The 27369-nt window shown below is 38.9% G+C and overlaps 1 protein-coding gene across 7 annotated transcripts in view; it reads right to left on the reverse strand.

The window, feature by feature from the left end:
• Positions 1–3333: 3333 nt before the first annotated feature.
• The window catches only part of CUNH10orf11 (chromosome unknown C10orf11 homolog), a 747072-nt gene continuing 723036 nt past the window's right edge, over positions 3334–27369 (reverse strand). For all 7 annotated transcript variants that reach the window (XM_017746251.1, XM_017746252.1, XM_017746250.1 and 4 more), the window contains one exon: positions 3334–5477. In XM_017746251.1, coding sequence (XP_017601740.1) covers positions 5398–5477 — 80 coding nt within the window. In that variant the 3' untranslated portion in view covers positions 3334–5397. The remainder of the gene's footprint in view (positions 5478–27369) is intronic.

Raw genomic sequence — 27369 nt, forward strand, 5'->3', positions numbered from 1 at the left:
ATCTTACATTTAATACTGACATTTCCAAACAGATTACTTCATATATATTTTACTATAAAGCTATAATACCATTAGGATGTATTTATTATCTAAGAGGAATTGTGGATGAGAGTTCAAGGATCTGTTATAAAAGTTGTGGATTAAGATAGGTCAAAAACCCCCCAACCTTGACTTTACAGTTTTGGTTTTGAACTGACAACAAAAGTTTCAATCAGAATGCAAAATATTTGCAAGAGATTTTACACTTGTTTTGCAGGATATTTTGAACACATTTAGAAACTTGCTCTCACAGCCTAAAAATTGCATGTAATGTGATAGTGTAGAATATATTTTACGTTAAAACCTATGAACACAAGTAAGCTAGTACTAAATATATTTTCCAAGATGCTGTTTTCCTTAAAATGCTGAGGATTCTGAGATGATGATGATATTTTGTGAATGTGCCATGACTACGACTTAGCTTGTCCTTAAAAATATCTGCTCCTTGAAGGCTTGTGAAAATCCTGATCTGAAACCTTAATCTAATTGTCAGCAATTCTAAGCAAGGGTCAGCTTCAGGTTGACAACACCACCAGAGGCAAGTCCATCAAGAGTCACCTAACCTAAAAGGTAACTTTTAGAAAGATTCAGCTGCTTTAGAACTGCACATGGAAAATGTATTAATTCAGCCAGTTCTGATGAAGTAGGAGTGCTGAGTATATCCTGAATGTTCTCACATAGCAAATGCCAAAGAAAATACTTTTTAGACTTCTTAAGAGCAGGTTATTAATCACCGGAAGAAGCCATTTTTCTCAGGCCTAGCTCTCACATAATCCAAGGCCTTGGTGAGGTATTTGGATAATATTAGAAGTAAAATGAGCATTAACTCATTTTAGGCAAGACAACTTTCTCTAACCAGCTAATGCTGCGAGAGTGGCATAAGGAAATCAAAGGCTCTATCAGTTGTTCACATTCACAGGCTAACTCCAAAGCTCCAAATTGGGATCTTGGTCTGTCAATCCATTTAGATATGTTTGTGTATAACAGTGCTCATCTGTCCCACAGAGTTGTTCACATAGGCATGGCCCCATAGTAAGATTTTTAAATGCTTGTTTTCTTGCAATCATTTGTTTTGTTTTAGTCTAGGAGTAGAAAAGACTGGGGAAAACAGATTTTAACTAAATAGCAGAAAAAGACTAGCCAGTGAGATGTAACAGTTACCAGGTGTACATATAAAACCATTGAAAAAAACAAACCATGCACTTCAATTCGTATACTATAAGCAGAGAAGCAGAAATTTCACTTTAAAAACAAAAGGGGAGCACTTACCTATTTTGTGCCATCACTTTCTTGCAGTGCAATAACATGGCAATTGAAGCAGACAAGGACACAGCTAGAGATCTTTAGGAACAGAGGACAACAGCTAGCAACCGATGCAAGACCCCGACTTCATATCGCCTGACTTACTGAACTGCAGACTGGACCTGCAAACGGATACTTAGAAACCCACATCAAACATACAGACTCAATGTGGCTATATGGTTACACCTCTGGAAAGCAGAATTTCATCTCTTTCTTTCACATATGCCAACCATTTAACAAAGCAAAAAGACAGACAGATCTACAGAATAAAGACAATAAACTTTCCCAAAGTGGGCAAGCAGAGATTCATGTGCCAACTATCACACCACATTAAGAAGAAATATGTGGTAAGACTCAATGTGAGTCAGTATAAAATGGGCTGATTCAGAACCTCACCACAAAGGCTGCAACCAGAAAAGTTCTGCTGGGGGCAAACATTTCCCAACATACTCATACTGTTGGCAGGAATAAAAAATATTAAATACATCCACTAGCAGCAAATGAACCCTGTAATTTACAGAAAGCATTTTCAGAAGCACAGACAGGTTCGTTTCTTTCTTCTGACTTAAATGGGAGCACTGGTACACCAGCATACAGTGATTTTTCATCTGTAAAGATGTGAGAATCGAACACTCAGCAATCAAGTAATGCTCTGCTCAAAGAACAAATGTATTAAAAAGGACTGCCTATCAGCCTTCCAAAACTTAGTAACTCTAATTCTCATGGCTAACACATTGACTTCGAAGAGACTCACAGTTTGAGTAAGGCAAATACTAGAGTAAATAGTGTGAGATTGAGCCCTAAGAAAGGAGAAAAAAGTGGTTTCAGTGGTGACATACTTTCAGCAATCCCATAAATCATTTATGCAAGCAACAGATTCAATTAGAGCCAACGTGTTCTAAAGTTAGGTTTGTGTATCCATAACAGCAGGATTTTCACTGAAGGTCATTTATCTTTGTAACTTTGAAGTGAATTTCTAGTTTTCTTATTTTTAATTTTAAGGCTAGGGATTAACATTTTCAATACATAAAGTTACAAATTTAGTAGGCACAGCTTCTATAGACAACTCCTAATAAAAACATTTGCCTCTAGTCTTCATTTGTGAAGACGTGTGATGTCTGACAAAAGGCAAAGGTCACCTCAAGACTGAAGCTAGGACTGAAGTTTGGACTTTTTTTAAAATTTGTAGTATTTGAAGGTTACTTACTCAAGCATACCTCAGAGCTCTAATGTTTTTGATTGTCAAGAAACATGGTTGGCCAAATTTTTCTTGTTACAGCAATAAGAACTAATAATGCAGTCGTGTGTGCCTTTGAAATATACATATCTTAAAATATTTTTAACTTTGTAGGCAAATCTTTTACTTTTAATAGCCTAGTTAATCTTGAAAGGCAAAAATGTGACACATATGGAGAAGAAGGAGCAAAGGAAAGAGAGTGGAGTCCCTTCCTAGATTACTTTACTGTAACTTTCATCCTAAATGATAGGTCATTCAAGAAATTCAGGCACAGTTCCCACTTAGGAAAGAACCAAGTATAGATAGCAATCCCAGGTGTGAAAATTCTGCCATCTCTTAAACCAGAATTTCAGCAGAACACATCTGAAAATAAAATGCTCTGCATATTAAAAAAGAAAAATGTGTTTTAATACACATTAATACACATCCATGCATGTTTTTACATAATATCCTAATACATGTTAGTAATATAAAATAATTATTCACAGATTTTTCCTTTGGATTTTCCAGAATCAGAGACATTTAGTGTAAATTCCCATCAAGCAGATTTTAATTAGGGCTTTACCATATTTAACTATAGGTATATAATCCCCCAAGTGAAAACAAAAACCAAAGTGGAAGAGACTTTGTTCAAATTTCATTCCAAAAATATTTTTGCCTCCAAAGCTTTGCTAGGAAGAAAACACTCCTGAAAATGATACAAATGGTTTTGACATTAGGAAAAGTAAACAAGCAAAACAAAGCTGGAAAAATCATGCGGTCAGTTTGCAAGTGCTGTTTATTGTTTGAGGCAGGGTTAAAGCCTTTTACAAAGACAAGAACATATATGCAAACAGACTGAAAGTGACATTAGGTTATTCTAAACACCCCTACTCTGAACGCTGCTGCCTGTAACATTGCCATGGCCAAAATGTGGGGAGGCTTCAAAACAGACATCATGATAGGAACAAACAAAGACTGCTGTTATTGGGAACCGAAACAGATGACAAGTGCCCTAAATATTTCTAATTATATTTTTGATTAAAGAAAGAGGCATGTAGTTTTCATTTATCTGGTATTTCCTAGGACTTCTAACGTGAATTGGCATTTCATTTTAGTCATGTGACATTAGAAGTGGCTAAAATGTGCTTTCCAGACACCAATTTATACGACAAACAGCTCAGAACTCAATTTGAACTACAAGTGGTGTGAACTAGATCGTTCTGTGTTCATCACTGATTTTAAGTATCTGTTAAAGATTTATTATATGCTTCCAGAATGAGCAAAGGCTTCTGTTTACTGAGTAAGGCCTAAAATGCTGAGCAGCAGCAAGCCTCACTATTTCATCAGTCAAACCTGCTTTCATGACTGGCTTCCACGTCCAGTTCACTTCCACCTGTAATGCCATCTAATAACAGCCCTCAAGGTAGACAGTTTCTAAAAACTGATTTTTTTTCAACCAGGAAAGTGAACAAAGACCACCAAGTAATTTCAAACAAACCAATAACAGCTAGGCAGTGATAGCTCTCAGCTGGGATCAATATGAATGGGTTTGGAACAGTCCAGAGCTAAGAATTTTTGCATATTCCTTGGCCAATCCCACTGTACCAAGTAGAATTTAACACAATATATGCATGAAGTATGGGACTTTTTCACAGTAACAAGTTCATGATTCTAAATATATCTAACCTCTTTATCAGAAAAGCAGGAAATTTGCCATGGCTTTTTATTTTTTCTTGACTGAACATTTGACAATAACTTTTCTTACATCGATACCGAAAGGGATTATTCAGAACTCATCTCTCTAACATATTAGTAAAGCTGCTAATTATGTTAATTCCACCAGTTACTTTTGTTGACTTTTCTCCCCTCTGAATAATCATACCCATCTGGTGGCAGATTTATATCACTCCTTTTAATCACTTTTTCCCCCAAATTTAAGCATTTAATTCTACACGTAATCCCTACAAGTTAAAAATATCTTGTGCAATAAACCAGGAAAAACACACACTGTCAATACCACTAACGAAGACTTCTTCCAAGTATAAACAGTTAAACTATGCCACTATTCTACAGCATAAAGAAATACTCACTTTTTTGAAGGTAAGAGCTAGTAAATGATAAGATGCGATTCAAGGATAAGAAAATTTTGTTTGTCTGGGAAATTGCTTAAATCCTTTTCCTTTGCTTATAAACATTTACACAGATTGACAATGCTTTGCATGGCCGAAATGTTTTCAGGATATCTATTTTTCCCTGCTGAAAGAAAAAATAATCCATCTAGGCTCATTTGGGGGTGGGTGGCTATACTACCAAACTGTGAAAGGATTTGTGTATGCACATATGAGATGATAGAAACACAAGCACTTAATTCACAGGGAAAAAAAAAAGAACTGATAAGGGCTTTTTCATCTGAAATTAGAGCCTCTCTCTGTTATAAACACTTTGATATCACCAGCCACTTTCGCTCAACAGGCCAGGCAGAGATAAACGCGGAGCTTTTGCGGAGGCGCCACCGATGGAGCAGGCTCAGCCCGGCCCCAGGTGTGACCCCTGCTCTCCTGCGAGCAGCACTTGGACCAGGCAATCCATCACGGTGCTCCTCCTGTCAGGCCGGGTGCTCGGCTGCAGCTGTCTGTCACACTGGTGGATGGGACCTGCTTAAAGGCAATCATGTCAATCTCTATGTGACTACTCAGACTAAGATAGAAGGATGATCTTGACAGGCTTGGCAAAGTCAGCAGAAGGCACTAGAGGACTTTAGTTACATGCTTAAAATTTAGATGTGATTTGTGCTTCTTGTGTAGAGGGATTGAAGAGGCACGAAACAGCACTGTGTTTTATAGCTGGTCATCTTGGATGAATCTGTTGCCCTCGGAATGTTTTCCATAGTAAATGTAGCGACATTTCCCCAAAACGCCTACAATAAAAAGGAAATGAATTACAGTTAGGATTGGAGTAGAACAATATACAATACAGCAAATAACATGGGAAATCTGAAGGAGGGAAAGAAGCAGTTTTCTCTTGTCCTGCAAAAGAAAGTTTGTGCATTTCAAATATACAGTATTGCCATTTCAATCAGCAGTTTAGAACCCACCAGAAAAATTTGTTCAAATACCTACATGACCTATCCTGTTAAACATACATCCACAAGTGTCTTCAAAAACAGAACCACATAACACTGAAACATCATATACTGTGTTTTAAATCATAGTACCTCTGTCCTGCTTTTAAAAAACAGAAAGTCTGGCTTGAAGTTATATTTAGTGCTCTCTGCTATCTCCCTGCTATGTGTTTAAAAGCTTTTCCTGATGAACAAAACCAATCAGGAAAAAAAAAACCCCAACAACAAATAACTACAGTTTAATGTGGATCCTGGAAAATCTGTCAAACTTTCCCAAAGTCGTACTGCAAGCACCTAAACCATCCTTATTTTCAGTGACAGAGAACCAAAGTGCACGGCTGAAATCTATATGGGAAGCCATCGACAGACATTGGCAAGAACAGTTAGCCTTCTCAGACTCCAGCATTTTTATACATACAAATAAATATTTAATAAAAACATTTCCAAAGTATCCCTCCAAACAACATCACAACATCCCATGAGCAAGATACAATTTAATTACGCTAAAAATTGGCACATGCAGGATGCTTTCAATAATTAACCATAATACTGGTTTTGGGAGGCAAGGCACATTATTCAGTGAGTACAGGCAGAAAGATGCCTGAAGAAGCCTTAACTGCTATGGGTGAGACACACATACCTGCAAATCTCACTACCTTATTCAAAAGCATCCCCTCTGGTGGTACTAAGTGGTATGTGAAAGCGTAAGTTCACAGTCACATCCCACCTGTGAACATGCTCAAAGATGCTGAATTTTACTAGCAGAGTTGTTCTTTGAGCCCTCAGACATGTATAGTCAAATTAAAGTCATCTCTCATGAACAGGTCTCCTCTGCCCTGGGAGTGTCTTACCAGAGCAGACACTGAAGTATCCAGCTCACCTCTGTAAGGGCAAACATAACCTAGCCCAAAGGAGACAAACACTGCTTTACATAAAGGGTAAAGAAGGGGGAGGAGCAGATCCTCAATTCATTCCTGTTTTAGATTTCCAGAACTCACACAGCCATTACTGTGCCCACCTGCAGTATGAATTAACTATGCAAGCTTTTATATTCTGCATCCATTTTTTTCCAGTATAACGTGTCAGATAAGCTATTAAGGCTTTGGAAGGCATGGGTCATGCAAGATTAATGTTAACCCATGCTCTTCTTTCTCTCCAAGACATCGTGAAGGTAACGCATTCCTATGAGGGTTGTGGCAGGGAAATTGATAGGCCTGTCATTTGTTGTGAGAAACATTTCCCTTCAGGGTAATACAAATGGGCACTATATGGTGCAGTGCCTGAACACTTTCCCCTCCTGCATAGAGCTTTCTTCAATAATTTCAATTTCAATAATTTCACTAGTGGAGCAGTTACCACGTGCAAAAGATGATATTAGCATTCCTAACCAAAAGTCTAATGAAGAAAAAGTTTTTCTTTCCAGTTGGTAACGAGGCCATTTAGAGCTCTAAATGCAAAGGATATGAGCAGTTTATTAACGACATTCTTTGGACTCCTTATTCACTGGCATTGATAAAAGTCTTGTTTGAGGTCTCCTGCACTTCTTAAGGACTGGAAGCAAGACTGTTTATAGAGATGCTGGTGAGAGAGTGCTGTTTGATGAATGCTAGAGACTATAGCTAGGTGTCAGTGCTTAGAAAATGAGGCAAGGACATGAGGCATTAATATTGTCAATGATCTCTTGACAGGAAAACAGATACTGTATTCATCGTTAGATTTAAATAGACATCAAGTGCATTAATGACAAAAGGGCAGACTTCAAACAAAGGGGGCTGTATGGTGCTGTGCTGAGCCAGTCTCCAAGTTGGCAATAACCTGATCTGAAAAGACACTGTCAGGGCTACAGACAGGCCTGGGATTGTGTGCGGTGACAGAAAACAGAGATGCTGACAGAGATACCGGTGCCATATTATGCCAAGTATATTCTAACACTGTCTCCAGTCCTAACTAAATCTGACATCATTTCCTATCGCTTATAGTATCCTCCGCTGCTCTGGCAGAATATTTCTCCCCAGACATCATTACAAACTCCACTGTAGTTTTAAAGTTACTGGCAGGCCTGTGCTGTCATGGAGGCTGGGTCTAGAGGCCTAAGGATAACCTCAGTCAATCTAAATTTGGAGTTTGCTGGAGAAGTGCTCTCATTTTCACTGATATCTCAGCTACTTGAGGTGATCTGAACGCTAAAGTGTGAGGAGCTGTCACCTTGAATAAAATCCTTAAAGTAAAGACGCTCTGTTCCCGGGATGTTCAGCAAAGATGTCGGACAGTCTGGCAGCAGGAAATGAAATCCAGCTGCTGCTGCTCGCCTGGGGATAAAGGTGCTTGGGCTAGTGACAGTTAAAGTCAGCTGAAATTTTTGAAATCCTGCAGCCTACAATTGTTTAAATTAAGGAAGTGTTGTCTCCGCAGAGATTCCCTACCCAGGCACACAGCTGTGATTCGATTGCCAGGCATATTACACACGCTGCTCAGAGAGCCTTGATAAAAGCACATTTGAAAATGTTGCCATGAGACCTTGTTTGTCATGAAGGTTATTTGTAAAACAATAATCTTGCTCATAAATTAAATGCAGTGACTGGCTTGGTTATTTGTTTTGCTTTGTTTTTCCTCTTTATGTTCCACCTCCCTTTGGCAACTACTGAAAGCTCAGAGAACTGCAAGAGGTTTGTGTGCCACAATGAGAATTTTGATGCTAAGACATGTCACATGCAAATTCAGGAAAGCTACTGAGTTTTTTTCTGCCTATCTGCTATGGTATTCTTTCCTTGCAGGGGCAAAAGTACATTTGTTCTTTTGTACACAGACAAGGGAAAGAATAAGGGGAAAACAATACATCTGTGGCTGTTCTGGTGTTTTTTAATTAAAATATCCAGCATTGGCCATAATAAGCTAAGTATACCCCCCATACATCAAAACAATACACAGCATCCAGAATGAGGTTTCTGCTCAAGGTTCTTAAGAAATGACAACACAAGGTCTCTTGAGGGATCATCTTCCCTGAATGAGGCTTCTAATTTTTCTTAAGTAGCTGATTCTACCATCACCACAAGCTGTTAAAACTATAATTATGAAAAAAATGCATTGGGAAGAATAATTTTTAAATTCCCTCTCTATCTTTTAAATGTTTTCACCCTTTGGAATGGATGTTCTAATTATGCTGGGTAAGTAATGACCTTGCAGTTGCTTGCATGTGTTGTGGTATCAGTCTTTCTTCACAAACACATTGTAATGTCAGCAACACCAGCCTTTCCTTTGCTGAGGGAAAACCCAATTATCCAAATAAATAAATAAATACATACATGCATACTAAAGCACGTGAAAAAGTGCAAGCCATGTTAGCTTCTTTTAAATTTGGTATATTTTGCAGAGGGCTACGGTGCTTTTAAGCCTCTATACACTTTGCTAGAGTAAAAAAGAAGTTTGCAGATGTATTGTATTAGAAGTGGCAAAAGCAAGTCGCAATGGGATGCGTTAGATCATACAGCCTTAGTTAGTTACAGGCCAAAATTCAGCTCAAGCCAACAGTAACCTAAGGGAATTGTTGTCGGGTAGCATTTTGTTGCCATTTTCCCACCTCTTTTTCCTAGTACATTAATACTCCACACCTAGAAAAACCCACCTCTCAGTCATCACAACCTGGGCAGCTTCCAGCAACACAGCTTCCCCCGGTACTATTCAGTTTTCTTTAAAAAGTAATTACTAGAACTAAGTAGTCAAGCCAAAAATTTTGCCACCCCCATCAAAACCTATTGCCACATCTGCCCAACATTCCCACCAGGCACCCATTTTAACATCAAATGTTTTTAATAAGCCCCTCTGCAAGCGAAAGCAGCAAAGTATTCACGATTAAATTTGTTTGTCAAACACTGGCCTGCAGTATCCATCAGGGACTAAATTTCAGTTAACAGCCTTCTGCCTTTCACATGGACTAACCACAGGGCCTGGTACTAGGAGCTGTGGTCAGATAAAGTGTAGCACTTCACACACAAACTCAATATTCTAGTGGAATTCTACTTCACCTAACTTTAATTAGAGTACAGTACCTAAATCCTCCACTGCCAATTTGTATTTGATCCATATTCATCTCTTTTTTGCACAACCTGCTGTTGCATAGTTTTGCTATGGGCTATTAAACAGCTGCCATGTTCCACGAAGAAGCTGGGTGCATTTCATTGTGGTTATACTACCAATCTGTAAATTGTTTTGAGACCCTTCAGGATGAAATATCAATACCATTATCATTTTTTTCATAGGCACTTGGGCATATTCTACAATTAATGAACAGAAGTTGTGAAATTCCCTTAAATATTAATATAAACTTCCTATAAAGGAAAGTAATTCCCTGCCGACAACACTTAGAGGAGAATAAATATCTATCTATGAACAATTTAAAGTCTACAATGCTACTGCTTTAGGCAAAACACCTCCACAAGTCAAATTAATTTAAAACTCTTAAAAATCTTTTCTTCTAAGGGATACGTAAAACTGGATTAAAAACCCCCAAAACAAACCCTTTTTTACAGGAGTTTAGTCATTTTTCCCTTTATCTACCTGGAAATTCTCACAACTTTAACTAGTTGTCTAGTTGACAACTTACTTTCAGTTCCTTTTGGTGAAACAGAATAACTGTTTCTATTAAATATGATCCAGCCTAAGAATTCTCTGACACAGGAATCTGAGAAGATCCCTTGGAAGAAAAGAAAAGGTGTAAAGGATCATCCGGGTGACCAAGTACTGCCCAAAGCAGCCAAGGGTGTAACCTGGAGTGATCCACTCAGACTCATTCTGCCCCAGCAAACAAACCACTGCCAGTGTGAGGAGGACTGGGCTCACAAACTGCAGTGTGACACAGGAAAAGAACAGAAGAGTTGCAGCTGTCCTTGTAAATGTGATGGGTTCTCTGGCCACTACCATTTGATCTGTTTGTTGCAACCATAGTTTCCAGATTGCTCCAGGCTGGAGTCAAGACACAGGATCTTGACTCCTTAAATCAGGGCAGAAGGAGCAACAGAAAGAGGAGAATACAACAGATATGAATGCCTTTGGTTGTGCCACAGCTAAATGCTGTAGAAAGGAATCTTATAAAGACCTGAAATATGACAGCAAGAAACAAAACTCAGATAAATTCCCTAAATTACTATCATAAAATACTCAAAAGTGCTCACATAACAAATGCACAAATATTAACTTTCCTTATGTTACAAACTAGTTAATTTCTTTTTAAGAGGATAGAAACACTAAATGTAAGCAAAAATGATACATAATTCTTCTGTGACAGAAAAAGTAGCTGTGCATAAAGGGGTAAGGTTGTGCTTGAGAAGGTTGAGGACATAGCTAGCTCTGGCTAAGGCAAAATCCCTTCACCGTGGCCACAGTACTCACAGAGTGGTCCCTAAATACTCCCAAAGAGGTGCCCATGAACTAGGGATTGTGGTCAATGGCAGGTTTCCTGGAGAAAGAAGACATACCTTCACTAGCAAACTGCTGATCCTGACTTCCCCCCTCCCTCCGAGGGTAACAAGACTCAAGGAAGGTAGCCTTCCCATTCAGAGGAGATGAATTACCTCTGCTCTGCTCCCTGCACAGGGCGGCCGAAAAATGATAACATTTTCCTCTGGACACCCTACAGCATGGGGGCACAAAATGGTCTTTCAGACTAAAAGAAATTACTGAAAGGCACAAAATCAAATCTGTATCCAGTCTACAGCAATGGTGTTAGAATTACACACCTAAGCTAGAGCTGAGAGGAATCACAGAAGGCGAACTAACACACTGAATTATTGCAAGTATCCTGCACAGACAAGTACTGTGACATGTCAAGTCTCACTGGCCTGTTTGTGGGAAGGGGGGGAAAAAGGGGGGAGTATGTAGGGAAGTGAGAGTAGGGGAGGGGGGAGCAAAGCAGTCAACAGGGAGGGGATGTTGGAAAAATTTGCAGTGAAGGTGATAGGAATACAAAGATGTGAAGTTTGCATCCTGGGCCAAGGAAGCTGCATAAATGTTCAGCGTAAACTAGCAGTCAAGCTGACGTGTGATAAAGTGCAGCCTGCTGTAAATACATTTCAGGGCTCCCAGTGCAACTAGGGAAGGAACTTGTAATTTGGAAAGGGGGGGAGAAAGAAAAAGGGGAAAAAAAAAAAAAAAAAAGCACTGCAAGCTTTTTCTCACATAATCTGTTACTGGAAAATTGAGAAGCTTGTCCAAGTCCGTGGGAATAAGCTGATGAGCTGATACTTAATAATAAACCATATTGTGTCATGGTGCAGAGTCATCTAGATCCATTCAGGCCACAAACTATATTACTTTATACAGCCCTGGCTGACATACATTTAAAGCCCTCTACACATTAAGGAGCCATTAGGCTGACAGATTAAAAGTTATCTTGGAGCTAATGTTTCCATTATGCGTATCCTGGCAGTGGAACAATCAACACACTGTTCCTCAGATGTCATACTTTGTTTAAAAAAAGGGTAGGGGGGAGAGCAGGGGGAAAGGAGGGTATCTTTCCCTCCTTGAATGACATTGACATGATCAGCTTTGATCTGGGCATGTGCTGTCTACAGATTCTCTACTGTTGGCTAAAATAGGAGCATTTAGGGCATAATACTTTAAATCATTAACCAGTTCCATACTCCTCTGGGTATAATTGTTACAATTTAAGGTTCTACACTTGTGATTTCTTTGGAATCTTTCCATGCTTATTGTAACTATCATCAGAGAAATATGTTGCGGGGTTGGAATGTTCCTTTCTAGTGAAAATGAAACAAAAAGCATGAAAAAAAAATAAACAAACAAATAAACAAGAAAACCCCAAACAAATGCGTTTGTCTCCTCAGTGCATCTTTACCAGTTTTGCAGTGTTAATGTCATGGAGAGAATTAATGCTGACTTTATGATTAAATACTTGTGAAATATGTTGAAAAATCAGAGCAGATTCTTTTTTTTTCAACTACTCAGACACATAAATTGTGTAGTTAGCTAGATACTGTAATCAAAGAAACCCAAGTGCACAGAAAGCATCAGCGTGCCGAATTTTAGGGGTGGACCGATGCTTAGTTTGGATATATTGAACGCCTTTGAAGGAGATTCAGGAAAGGAAGTATGGGCTCGCAGTTCTTTTAGTCTTTAAAACACTTCCCCATGCATCTCACTCTCTCATCTACGGTCTAAATAAAAGCAGTAAAGCCAGAAAAAAGGACTGCAGACGTGCGAGGCCGGTCAGGTCCCATCGGCTGAGCGCCCTCGCCTCTCCCGCCGCGCCGGCCACACGCGGCCACTCGCTCTCTCGGCGCTTGCGGACCGCAGCGCTGCCTGCGAGCCCCGCAGCCCTCTCCCCGCGCTGTCACCGTCACAGCCTGGATTTACACAACCTCTGCTCGCAGCCTTTCGCCCAGCAGCCTGACTTCTGGTGGCCCAATCTCAAGGAGCGCCAGTGTGTGTGTGCAGATGGCGGGGCAGTGCTCTGAACAAAAGGGTCGAAATGCTGTCCGGGCGAGGGGCGACCGCCCGTGTCCACTGCCGGCTTCCAGCGCAGCGGAGGAGGCACTTGTTATTCTCCCACATTCACGGCGTAAATGCCAGCGCTGCTTTGAACCACCTTCCTATTACTTTTGTTAATGCAACGGTGCGACCACTGAAGTGATATAAGAGACACTTTTTACATATTCAGAATAATGGAGGAAAAGGAGGCTGTGAAATCCCTCCCCGACCGTATAGGAAAGTTCAGCTGTTCGATGTACACTCAGCATACAGTTTAGGAGATTTGCAGTTAATTTGGCTAACATATGCAAAAATGGCCTTTCTGCTGGGCTGCTCTATACTTTGGGCTACATTCTAATAATAAAGCTTACACTGCTCAGCAATGGAACTAAACCATAAAGAATGACAAGGTCATTAAGAAAACAAAAAGTGACAATAATTAAATCATACTTCACAAACCTTAACCATGCACAGATTGCATTAGCAGTAAAATGCGAGAGGAAAAAAGAGGGAAGTAAGTTCTTTTAGTAACTGTGATAGAATTAAACAAATGTACCATGATTTATGGGGCAGAAAGCAAACTTTTGGAATAATTGTTTGGAAAGTCTGCAAGCATTCCAATAAAATTACAAATTCTTATGTGAAAAAAATTTGAACAGCAGGGCCCTTCTGGAGAGTTTAGACATAAATTTGGCTCATCTCATGAGTAAAACTTGCCTTTGGATCTCAAATGTGTTCCTGCTGCAGGAGTTCACATTAGGGGAAAAAAAAGCTATACAAAATTCAGTCTGGCTCAACTGGTTTGAAATTTCTCAAGAGAGTCATCTGAAATAAAGACAAGTTGCTTTTTATTTTTAAAGCTGGGAAAGAAAGTCTCTCAAAATTGAAGAGCATAATTAAATAGTGCTGCTGTCACATTATGATACAGTTAAGGGAACCTTCTTTGTCTGCCATTACTTGTTCCTTTCCCCAAGCCCTTCCTCAGAAAAAAAAAAAAAAAAAAAAAAGTAATTGCTAATGATAGGATTGCTATGATTTTTCCTAATACAAAAACAAGTGTTTTTTGAGAAGCAGATACTACCAGGCCCTGGATTCCCTTGATTTCCAGCAGAAGTTGAAGGCATCTGGCACTTTGTAAGACGCATCCAGAGCCTGCAACAATGGGTGAGCTGCTTTCTCTCTTCTGTAGCTATTACTATTTAGCATTGAGTGAAATCAGAAATGCATCTGGGTCCAAACACTCAAAGTATTCAGAAAATATGTATTTCTCTGGACTAAGTCTGGGCTTGCCTCTTAGTAGAATTTTGTTCTATGCCATATGACATATAGCACCATCTGCTATTGCTAAATCGTTACTGGCCATAGTCTAGTTCCCAACCTGCCTCCAGTACTGAAAGCCAAAATATTGTCATTGTTTTCTATCCTCAACTCTTTTCCCCCTTCTTCAGCCTCCTTTTAAAAATATGCTAATGGCAGGGGGGCTGAAGGTTAAATTACAGTGGCCAGTAGAACACAGTTTACAGGTGCACTCTTAATCTCTATGGAAGTTTTTGCTAAAGATAAAAAACCGGGGACTAAGAAGCAGCTTAAGAGAGACACATTAAAACCCCTCCATTAGGGTCAGAGTCATTAAAGTTTAGTTAAAGCACCAAAGACTTTCTAACAAGTATTATGCTTAGTAAACATTTTCCACCAGAGCACGGATATTGGTGAGAGCTTTTGGAGTGTGTCACTTAATCAGTATTCACCTGCTTTGACAGCTTGAAATATTACTCACTTATTTGGCTGGTTCAAATTTGTCAGACTTGACTATGTCGCAAGTTAACATGTCCCCTGCATGAAAAAGGAGTTCACTGGCAAAATGTGCACAATGGACCTAATAAAACACATGTAGCCAAACAATCAAGCAACACTGATCACTCTTATCACTCAGAAGCACAAAAAAAAGAGTGACTGTATTTGAGACTACCAAGCTAAACAGGAAGCAATAACCTGTTACTTTACCAAATATCCTTTAAATGGTTAAGGGAAGGATAAAACCTTCACCACATCCAGAAGCATTAAATTTCTTGGTTAAAGCTGCATAAGTATTTTGGATGTGTTGAGTCATTTGCTGGTACAAAGAAAAGAAGGGTTTAAGATAGAAGCTGTCCTTCAATCCCGAGACTGTTTTTCAGCCAAGGAAGCCCCTTCTGCCACAGAAGGCCATTTAGGCAGTACTCTTCACCTTTGCTCTCGGAGTGGGTGCTATTAAAACAGAAAGTCTTGTGAAGGTAGCAGGTAGTCTGGGATTAGACCATCACATGAATTCACAGCAGGAAAGCCAGTCACACACAGCCACTGTTTGGTTAAATGTATTCAACATCAGGGCACGAGTGCTGCTGTTAAGCCAGGGGCAGCGCTGAACAGCACAAGCTGCCCTACAGAAGACCTCAAAGATCTCAAAAGTAATAACAAAAAATTACACAAGAAAGATCTTTTCAGGGATAAGGAAAGCTTAACCACTTACGTGTGTGCAGTGAACCCTGTGGTCCTGTCAGAGAGGCTCCTGGGAAGCAGCTATATGCTACTGAAGTATTTCAGTCTTTGGGCAAAACAAGCTTGACATCCCTGTTGGCATCTCTGCTGAGAACAGACACTGGTCTTACTCAGAAAACATCAAACGTGACTTTCTGCTAGCTGTGGCAAAGCTGAATACTGAAGGCAGGGGGAGGAGAGGTCACGGAGGAAGCAGTAGTTAACAGGGTAAAGTGAGTGTTATAATCCCCAAATTGCACTTGGACTGAATGTTTGCAGACAATCTGCCTGTCTAAACCAAGACAGTATCATTTTTCTTTCTTCTAGGAGAGGGTTAAGTATCATCTGAAGCCTGGAAAATGGCTGCTGTTGATACTACTGAGGCCTTCTCTTTAACTAGATCCTTCAGGAAAAAACAAATTAATCAACAGCCAGCTGAAGTGGGTTTAATGATTGCATTCTGCATACAATCAGCTTTTCCCTTTTCAAGGGCCATCAATATGTCAAGGGAAGACATATCTGAAGGATATAGCTCTTAACATCAAGGTTATCTATTCTCCACAAGGCTCCCACTCCTTACTGGGCTGATACTTTACACTGCCTGTGTCTAACATTTTCATCAACTATGCAATCAATCAAGGTAATAATGTTGTGCAAAAAATCAATTAACAACGCAATTAAACTTTCCTTATTATCTCAAAGGGCTGAAATAATACCTAAAGGGAAGATAGACTCACTGAATGCAGACATCCATAACCCAATGTGAAAGTGAATTATGAGGTTAGACAGATGCAGGCATGTACTGGCGCTGTTATTTTCAAAGGGATATATCTCATCCAGGCAGTGTATCAGTCACCACCAATCCCATACCCTAAAATTCCAAATTACTTTTAAGAAATATACGATGTGCAATATCCATTTCATATTCTCTTTTAGAGATAAACCCCCCAAAATCTGAACAGGAGTATTATTCAAAGACAAAATGATCTTTCAGAAAGAACATAAAATATAAAAGCTATAATAACATTTACATCTGTATACCACCCATGTCTGTAAATGCAGGTCATCAATTATACCTAATCTGTAGTGAATAAGGAACAGAAGAAGCAGCACAACATTTAAAGCCCAAAGGCTGAAATTTGCAAATACCTTGCATCAAGTACACTGAAGGAAGAGCCCCAATATAAACACAGGCAGCAAAACCAGCAAGGACTTAAGTATCAGTCACCGAAAATAAGACAGAGTGCCTATATTATTTTGTAATTACATTCAATCCTCATGGAAACATCATTCCCAAGAGCTGAGAGTTTTAAAGTACATTGAAAACAGACAATTAACCCCTTGCTGCTGGGAGGATTTGGGTTTTAGCATAAAGACGTCAAGGATCAGGGGTGCTCAGCACACCAGCACAATGGAGTTAATATAGTTGGGAACCCAGGTGCAATAGTCTTGTGTCGGAGATGACTGGATAAGCATTTGGGCGGGGGGGGGAAGTAGAGAAAGAATACATCTAAAATTAACTATGAAATGAGTGATCTTACAGTCCACAGTGACAACCAAAAAATATTACACAAAGAAAACGACCGTGACCAAGCTAGGTATTTTGTGGGTTTTTTTGACACCTATCATTTTCTATCGCACAACCTGAGTATTCCCCCTCAGCCCCCCTTACTCATTTCCCAACACACACACACACAAGTCTTCACCCTAGGTTGTTGTGATTTAACATAGGCAAAAAAGATAATGAAAATAGAAAACACTTAAGGGAAGCCTATGTCAGAGTGACAAGCTGGGCTCACATCCTGTAATAAGCTCAGGAAAATTTGGAAGCAGAAAAGATTTCCCTTACACACTGCACTTTGGATTCCTCTGTTAAAAGGACACTCTGTGTGTCTGTGTAAGGAGAGGTGTTCTACAAAGCAGTTCTCCCAGCAGGGTTTGCTTAAGCACATAACAGCTGCAGTTTAGAAATGGTCTATTCTTACAATTAGCTCATGTAGTGCAAGTGGTTTGTTTGGACTAAGAACATCTTTTTTTGTTGATAATTCTCCCTGGTTTTGTCTTTGTCTTGCACTTCCTGCTCTTCCCCTTGCTACCCTCATGCTGCAGTCAGTCATGGGTGAGATACAAATAAGTGTGACTAAATTTTTCCACAATTTTTGAAACATTACAGGCTTTCCTGCATGGATTTGGGATACTAATATTAGTCCAGGATTAGAGAATTCAGTCATTCCTATCTTAACCTTTAGGAACATAATTAATATGTTTTGATTTTCAATGACTTCATTGTGTGTAAAAAAAAAATGCCTGCTGTGTATTTGATTCCACTGACGATGGGGTGTGTTGGATTTTAAATGATGTGCTAGCACTTCTGTTCCCTATATACTCTAGTTTATGTGTTATTCATGACTTGCATTTGGAGACACGGATGATACACAGATGTAAATGTTATTAAAGCTTTTGTGTTTAGATTCATTGTGAAAGACTTCTTTGTTTTCAGATAATTCTTTTAACCATCACAAATAACCACCAATACATGAAATCGTCTTGAGACATTTTTCTATTCTGTTAAGGTTTTTGATGAAGAGAATTTTTTATTCTCCCTAGTGTTCTCTCATCATCAAAATAAAATACAGGATAAATTGACAGACAGCAGTTACACCTGCAGGATAGCATAGAAGTAAACCTTTTTGTCATATGCTCATTATACAAAATCAAACCCAAAAGTTACTTTATTTTTTTAATAGCTGTCAGGACTGTGGCTCCCAGTTGAAAAAGGCTGCGACTTGCATTATTCTCAAACTGCTTTCACCCTTTAACATCAAACTTGCATTCCTGTGGAATTTAAAAAGAACATGGTAAAGAAAAAGGTATTTTGCCAAATCATGGTTTCCTATCTTCTTTATCACTTAGATTAAACTAATTTTATATTATTAGTTTTCCAACACTATTTAAATGTTTTGACTATATGACAGACATACCGTGCATTTTTGTTGCACTGGTACTATGTAGGAAAAAGCTGAAACACAAATATGTACTAAAATGCTTGGTAAGCAACAATCTTGGAAAACATTACCCAGCCAGTAGTCAGAAGTAATTTTTTGTGATGGACAGATAAAACACCATTAAATTTTTTCAGTGTCATGTATTAAGGCAAGGGGTGAGCAGGTAGATTTGTGTGTCTGGACTGGTAAATCTTCAAGACAGTTGTGTGAGGTTGCTGTACTTAAGTACATATATGGCTTTGAACTGAAAAAAAAAGTGCTCTCAAAAAGCCACATTTAATCCCTAATAATTCTGTCAATTGACAATATTTTTTCATACAACCTTAGATATTTTCCCTCAATGAAACTGAAGCCCACTTTAAAAGTGAAGTCTTGGAGCTGTCACATTTTTTGCTTTAAAAGAAATATAGCAGATTTTTTTATTTTTTATGCCTATTTTATCCATTAAGCCTATAATAGCAGCAGCCTCTCTACAGAATTTAAATATTCAGAAACCCCAGCAAAAGGGATTTCTTTGTCTGAAGTTCAAGCTTCTTGTAAAAATCTGACTCAGACTAATTTAGTCAAAGTCAAGTATAATAGCTTGATCAAAAAAATAACTTATTAAATTTTCTGCTGTTGGAGTAGTGTGTTGGATAGCGGTGGTTTGTACTCCCCAACGTACCATTTTACAGAGAACTTCATATTTCGTTTTGAATAGTTATTGAAAAGAGAGTTTTCCATCTGACAGAGAGAATCAATCTAATGTCACCCACTCTTTACCTCCAATTTTCTACTAGCACCACCTCTGTCTGGTGCAATCTTGTTAATGTTTTGCTGTAGTTACCTGCTGTTTTTCTTCCCCTGCCCCTAAAACTTACTGCTCTTGAGCAGTTTTGGAAAACTGCCTTTGAGCTTTATGAAACAAAAGACAATTTTTTAAACTGAACCAATTACTTTATTAAGACAGCAAGGTTCCAACCTTCCTCTTCCCCAGTCACATTGAGGACAGCTCAGAACGACACAAAAGAGCACTTCTAATGGCCAAAACCCAGTAAGTCATGGCTCAGCTGCCTTGAACTGCATTCCAGGCAAATTCTAGCCATAGTGGGGAGTGGCCATACCATGGAAAGAGTAACTCACTCCCTAGTGAAGGATATAAGATCAGGACAAAGTAGTATGTCTGGAACATCATCAGGTTAGGCCATACTTGAGGCTAAGCAGCTACAGTATTTGGGACATGTGACAGTGTAGCAGAAGAGGGGGAGAAAAAAAAGGCCATTTTTGTGTGATGTCAGTCTTGTGCCACACAGTTCTTTAGCCTTCACAGACTGTCTGGCCAATGTACACATTCATTCTTTTACTTTGCACAGTGTAAACACTCATTTATTTTTGGGCTTGCTCAAAAATGGAAATAGCTCATCATCCAGGGAGCAGATTAGCAACATTTTCAGATGCTGTTCAACAATTATTTTGCTGACAGGAAGCAGTGTGTGATACCTTATAAACATGATGCTATCAATCTACAACATTACTGAGGCAAATACAGCTTTATTCACAATTCAATATTAGCCACTTCAACTGAGTAGAACCTGATGCAACATAAAAATAGGTTGAGATTAAATTTTTAAAATAACAAAATAAAATAATCTACCTACTCAACAGAAGTTGTACATGTTGGGTGCCTGTGAAGAAATAGGAGATTTCTGTCATTCCCCCAATGCACTTGTCTGCCTTAAATAGCCTGTGGTAAAGGCTTGGAGATCTTTAAATAGGAGGTCAGTCATCAAACTTTCACCAGATGACTCACTGCGCTGTTAAGAGCAATTATTTAAATGTATGAAATGTTTTAGACAGATGATGAACTCAAGAGAACCTGTTCAGCCAATCACCAAGAAAGGAAACAGTGACCCACAGGCTTTCAACCATCCTCCCTTTCTGATGTGGTTCCACAGTACACATTACCAGAAGCTTTATGAGACCACTTTAAACCACCAAGGGTCCATCCAGGTGAGATCAAACAACAAATGGGGTACTAAAACAGATTACAGAAAGCTGGTACAAGATGTTCTTCCCTTTCTCTCCCATTTATTAGGATTTTTTGTTTAACATGGAAGAAGTCTGTCTTCTCATAAGACTAAATGACATGACAAGGTGTTTTTTGACCTAAAGGAAATAACTTCATGTGGTCTTTCCAATAGCCACACAACTGTGCAAGCCTGGTGAATGTGGCAGTCTTGCATAGCCTCCTTCTCCATTTATAGCAATGATGGTTAAGTTCTGGACACACATGGCTCTAAAATTTATTGAATTCAAGTGCAATTAATATCCAAGTCTCTGGGAAGCTTATATAAAGCTATTACTCTGTTCAAAGGGGGAAAAAAAAGATCATCAAATGGGTTATACTGAAAGTTATTTTTCTGTTTTTCTTTGTCTCAAAAAAGAAAAGGGAAGGGGGAGATGGCTGTTCCATAATTATAAATCTTCTGAAACTGTAACTCAGGAAAAGACTTTTCAAATAAAATGTTTCCCAGAAAAGAATATTTGGCAGCGGTTGGCTCTTGTTTTTCCTAATAACCATTAAAAGTCTGCCCTAGTAAACCATTTTACTGCAACGTTTGAAATGGTAGAGTTTACATTTTATTTAATGAATAGTTGCAGAGCATTAAAGCAACATCTCGTCGGCAAAACAGCTCCTTATCCTCGCTTTGTCTCAATTGGTTTTTTTACATTTCATTTTCAATGACATGTCAGCCGTCTCTCACCAACCTCAAAGGAAAGTTGAATGCGGGGCTTACAAAGTTAAGCTGACATTTGCTCTCTTCCAATAAAAAATATTTAGTCCATTAAACATAAATACCTGTCATTATGATACATGGACTGGGTACAAGCCTCCCGTTTCCCTCTGATGTTTATTACATCCAAACAACTGCTGTGCCTGCATGTTTTCAACTTTAGTGTATTGATTAAACTTTTAAATGGCTGCCATATAACCCAGGGACATCAGGAAGATTAATTTGCGTCAATGTTCATCTGTAATTCATTAGCCATTTATTCTTTACAACCACATGGGCTATCAAGAAAATGCAGGCCATTTTTCACTCTGCACAGGCTTGGGAACAGATCCTGAAATTTGTGCTGCATACAAATAAGCTCCCCAGGCCCGGCCACTTAAACTGCTTGGCTTTTCAAAAGTTAAAGTTGGGAATAACAGCAGAAAAAAGGGAACATAAAAAACCAGAAATGGACAAAATATACGTCCTCAGGGTACTAGGGATTTAACTGAGTTTGTCCACTGTCTTTTCATCCATGGATTATGGTTTCTTATTTCAGTCAGATTATAATAACTGAAACTTGTTACTGTGCAAAGGCCATAAATAAAATGATCTGTACCCCCCTCTAATATCTTCTAAGATGCAGTTACTTGGAGAAAGCTAGAAAGCGGCAGTGAAGTATAAAAAGCTCATGCCTCAAGGAGGCTGTAGCTGTGAATCTAAGAAAAGGATGCAGTTTTAACCAATTCTCCCATTTATTGTGGATTCCAGTCCTGCCTTTATTTGGGAAAATGGCCAGCTAAATATTGGTATGTTTCCTTAGGGTAGAGGCAAGCCATCTGGCTCCTTGATTTGCCCTACTGACCCCCTTGGCACAATATGAAGTGCATATTAAATAAGGAAAAGGAAAGAGAACAGCCATAAAGCAAACAAAAATGCACATGAATTTTACATTTACAACATAGAAAGATCAATGAAATGCATCCTGGTTCTTTTCCTCTCACTACCTATAAATTTCCAAGTAGTGTCATTGTGCTAGGTAAAGGCATAGTGGTACAGCAATAGAGTCATTGAGCCTAATGGTTGCAATCCAGATTCCAAAAATGAAGATCTCATAAGACAAATCCAACAGGTTCCCAGTTGCAAACAAGAATATAAACATAACAGCACCCTGTAACAAACACAGTCATCTTCACTTAGGTCTAATACATCAGTTAGCATGTAATCATCTCTACTTAACAGCTACAGTCACTATGCTGCCATTTTAAAATGTGGATTTATGCATAAACTTGAAAAGAAGAAAGAAGGAGACGATCTGCTTCTAGAATCAGTTATCAGCTTACTGTTAAATATCAACCTGGGTGTAAAGAACCCTGGAGTGAGCACCCTGCTTAGGGTAAGCCTCCCAGCGTAAGGCTGACGCTGCGCCCAACCTGCCTGCACCACCCAACCTCTTCACAGCCACAGCCAGCTGGGATCCCACCACAGGCAGGACATTCTCTCTGAGGCACTGTGGGAAGCAGCAGCCTCTCATCAAATCCAAGGAACACACAGGAGGCAACGATGTAATGGAAAAACCTGAGCTGTGGAGCAGCAACAGATTTTGGCCTACGCCCTCCAGCAGCTCCAAAGAATTAAATGCTGCCCTGCCATTACCTTATCACCAAAAATCTGCCATTTGGTGCACGTCTCTGCAATTTGTATACCAGTACTTTTATAGACAATCTGCAGGTGGGATTGCTAAGCAGCATTTCTGTCAGTTGGCTGGCTTGTAAATGCCCCAAAATAAGTGACCCAAAAAAATAAAAAAGAAATTACGAGATATACAGGGATATACTCAAAAGCGATTTTTGGATATGCTTTTGTGTTTTACTACATGCTTGAAATTTAGACTGAGTTCATCGAAAGATTCATTATGGTTCATCAATCTCAAAAGCAAACCTGAGTTGATTTGTGGTTTCGTTTTGCACAAATACTTACTTTTAATAGGGAGGAGAAAATTAAATGAATTTTGGTCAGATATCTGGATTCCTTTGAATATGAAAGTTGAGTCAAAAAGAATGTTGGGAAATAAGCCAGTTTCAAAGCCGTATGTACAAGGAAAGAAGTCAATTTATCCAAATCTGGATAGCTTTATGCTGTACACATAACCCAAGTCACTCTGGTCTGCATCTGCCCCACTGCACAAGAAAAGATGAAATCTCAGCTTCAAGTTTTTGTTTTGGTTTTGTCAGCTTTAGTCATACCTTCAAAATAATTTAAATATCATTTGTTTGGAGTAAATTATTTTTGTACTATGATAGGAGACATACCAGGAACTTCACCAATGAAAATATGTGGATACCAAGTGAGTTGAAAATATTGCAAAATTTACCTAGCCTAAGTAGAAAAAAGATGCACTACTAAAACTGTAACTTAAACTAAGAAAAACAAAGCAAATTGTAGCACAACTTCAGAGTTTCTATCACATCAGAAAAAAAGAGATCCTAGCCAGTATGCAAAAAAAATTGCAGGTGTTCTAGAACAGAGTGATAATAAGTTCAGTGGAAAATGTTTCAGCCTTACTTCTGCAGAAACTGAAAGCAACCTCATGGTGCTCACTAAACAAAGCTTTTCCTTAGAAACTTTCCCTTTTGCTTTGGTAGCATTAACTTATAGTAGAACACAGTTAAGATGCAGCAAGAGCTTGGGGTTCAGTCCTTTAAAGTGCCCAGTATAACATATCTGAAACACCAATGACACAGTAAAGGAGTAGAAATCCCAAAAGGAGCCTCACCAATCCCAGATTCTAATTAAATCTTGACAAATTAAGTACAGCAGCCCAGGGGATCATTTGCCACTGTGTTCACACCATAAAACCTCTGTCCTGGGAATGTCCCTTACAGGCTGCATGCCACAGCCCTGTGGCACAGGAGCAGGTTATTGTGGCTCGCCATCACACCCGGGCTCTCTCATGCTGCAGGAATCTCCAAATGGGAAGACTAGGTGGTTTTGAGCTCGTGCTTACACTGGGGGGGCCTAAAGCAGCAAGCTCAGGACTCAGCCATTTGTTTTCATTTTCATATAATGATGTGTCTAGCTCTCATGGTTGCACAGAAAACTGTATCAACTCGAACCATATGTTAACTGAGGCAGCAATATGTTCTTAAATTGGCAGACAGCTCAAAATGACAGTTCAGCAAGATGTGAACTATTTTCAATCATCTCAATAGGGTGTTAACTCTAAACCCTAAACATTGCCTGTATATATATTTTGTTAACCATTTCACTACTAAATACCTTAAACAAGATAGCAAAACTGTTCTTCCACACTCCTCCAAGATGGAATATACCAACTCCTAATTTGAAAGAATCTCTCTATATAAATTGGCCTAGTTACATACTTGGCTTGATCATTTTTAACATCTCACAATCGATGTATTTATCCTTCCACAATCATGAGGCAGTGAAGTGCTGTCATCTCCTTTTTACAGATGGAGGAAAAAATGCGAGAACATGATAAAAAGGAAACAGAACAGAGATCATCTGAGCTTAAGCCTTTTGTCTGAACCAGTAGATTAGCCTTTCCTTTTACACGGAAATTATGTGGAGACAGCGAAAAATCTGCTGAATTAAAGTAAGTAAAAGAGGCTGAATATTTAAGAGTAGTATTATCCATATATGTAGCAGATTTATTTTTTAAAAGGTTGTGTGCAGTTCAGTTTAAATTAATTCAGTTCTTTCACTGAATGCCACAGAATTTTCAAGGATTTGCTCAAATTTAAGGCCAGCTTACCACAGAGCACAGAATCTGCTGCCCTTACCTCTAGCTACTCAGTTTCATTAATACAGTGTCTTAGCTTTAGGCCATAGTACACAATAAAATAAAAATAAGACTAATGGAAATTTTAAATCTTGCAGCAGTTGGTCAAATAAACAGAGGATCTGGATTAGTAACACTTTTTAAGATCATACATGCCTAAAATAATGCACAAAAAGAAAATAATAAGAGTTAAAAATACATTTTTTTAGGTCTCAATGCCTTTCTTGCACTTGGGTTTTTTTTTTTTTTTTAAGTTTTGTGGCCAATCAGGCCAACGGTGTGGCAGCCAATGTAATTGAAACTGTTTTCCTACCCAGCAAGTAGTTCAGGTTTTGAGTCACAGCAGTAAGTGCATCTAAGCCAGGAATGGAAGTCGGCTATTTATTACTCAGGAGACAATATAAGTTACAAGAAAGTATACAGTATGAAAAACCCTCAGCCTGGGGCTGGACTGTATGGGCAAAGATAGCTGTGTCTCCTGATACCAGCCTAAGTCACTTTCAAACAACTGACTGCAAAGCCTCTGTCTAGTTTGTGAAGTATTTCGTGATGAAAGGCACTCTACACATGTAAAATATTATTACTACATTTGCAAAATGAAATTTCTAAGAGAAAAAGCACAGAACACGCCAACAACAATAAAGCAATCAATTGCAATAGGATGCAATAACTTGCAATAAATTGCTTTGTAGACAAGGACTAAATTGTTTCAGCACTAGCCACCCAATCCAACTTAACTAACAAAGAGAAAAAAGAAATGAGAAACATTTGCTTAAAAAGCTCATAACTGTCAATGTGTTCAGAACACCAGCATGTCCTGCTACACCTAATGCCTTTGTCAAGGTGGCCTATCTGGAACTACTCTTTCCCAGCAGACTTGAGTTGCAGAGTTTCCCTGCAGACTCCCACTGTATTTGCCAGCACTGGATCTCTGCTTGGGGTCTGAGTTTGAGACAATCCAGATCCACACGCACAGCCCCCCTTCCCCTGCCCCCCCTTCAGTATCACTCATCGCAGCTTAAGCTTGTCTGGTTTGCACTGGCAGTGACCTGGATGTTACACATGCTACAGTGCAATAAGAGAACAATACCGGCAATAAGACTGCTCCTGTGATGTTGGTTTTTCATAAAGATGTGCTTAACATTCTTCCAACAACATTATTGTTACAATATTTTTTCTGTGCACTGATTCTACCAATCAGCATTACATTATACTGAAGAAGAAATTTATTTTGTCTCAAAACCTTGTATTAAGCATTCTCTTTGAACAATGGATTTAAGAGCTTTGGTTTGCCATTCCACAAGATACTTTAATAAATCAGTGTCTTAATTCCTAATACTTTCTTCTATTAACACATAAGATTTTAACTTTCTTTTCTCCACATTGTTACAATGTATTTTAAGCGATGTCAAAACTGAGCCTCAAAATGACAGTGTCAAGCATTCAGAAGAAGGCTGATTGTCCATTTACATCATGGCCTTTGCCTTCTTCTATGTAAGACTGGAAAAGTAGTACGAACAACATTTGGTAGCAGACTGTAGAGCTACTATTCATCTTCATTTCCATGGGACAGATCAGTTAAAGCCTTGGTTGTACACAAAGCGTTAAAAATACTTTTGCATGTTAAGTAATAACATGGCACCATGATGCAAACTAGCAACTGAACTACCCTTTGGGGTGCAGATACAGGAAGGCTATGTAGCAGGATTGTATGCTTTTTTATTGTTGATCACTCTGCTGCAACATGACTAACAAAAACAACTCCATGTTAAACCATGAGCGTCAAAGAAAATCTTATGAATGTTCACATGATGATATTTTCAAATGAATTTAAAGTATTTTACAATTAAATTTACAAGAGTCCCTAAATCCTATTTTTAACTAATTTAGGAGCTTGAGGGGGAAAAAAAATACACATAGGCCTAAACCTAGGAAGACGTCAGATTGGCAACAAGAGAACCGCTATGCCTTTTTATATTAACAGAATAAGATTCCTGTAACGAGATTGGAGAGAAAGAGGCTAGACCTGTGTTCTGCAACATGCTGCAATGCTGGTCCACACACACACCTCTGTACTGGGAAGAAACAACACTCTACTCCACTTCTTTGACCACCTGAGCAAGAAGCTG

Source organism: Corvus brachyrhynchos, unplaced genomic scaffold, assembly GCF_000691975.1.
Source record: "Corvus brachyrhynchos isolate BGI_N302 unplaced genomic scaffold, ASM69197v1 scaffold279, whole genome shotgun sequence".
Lineage (NCBI taxonomy): Eukaryota > Metazoa > Chordata > Aves > Passeriformes > Corvidae > Corvus > Corvus brachyrhynchos.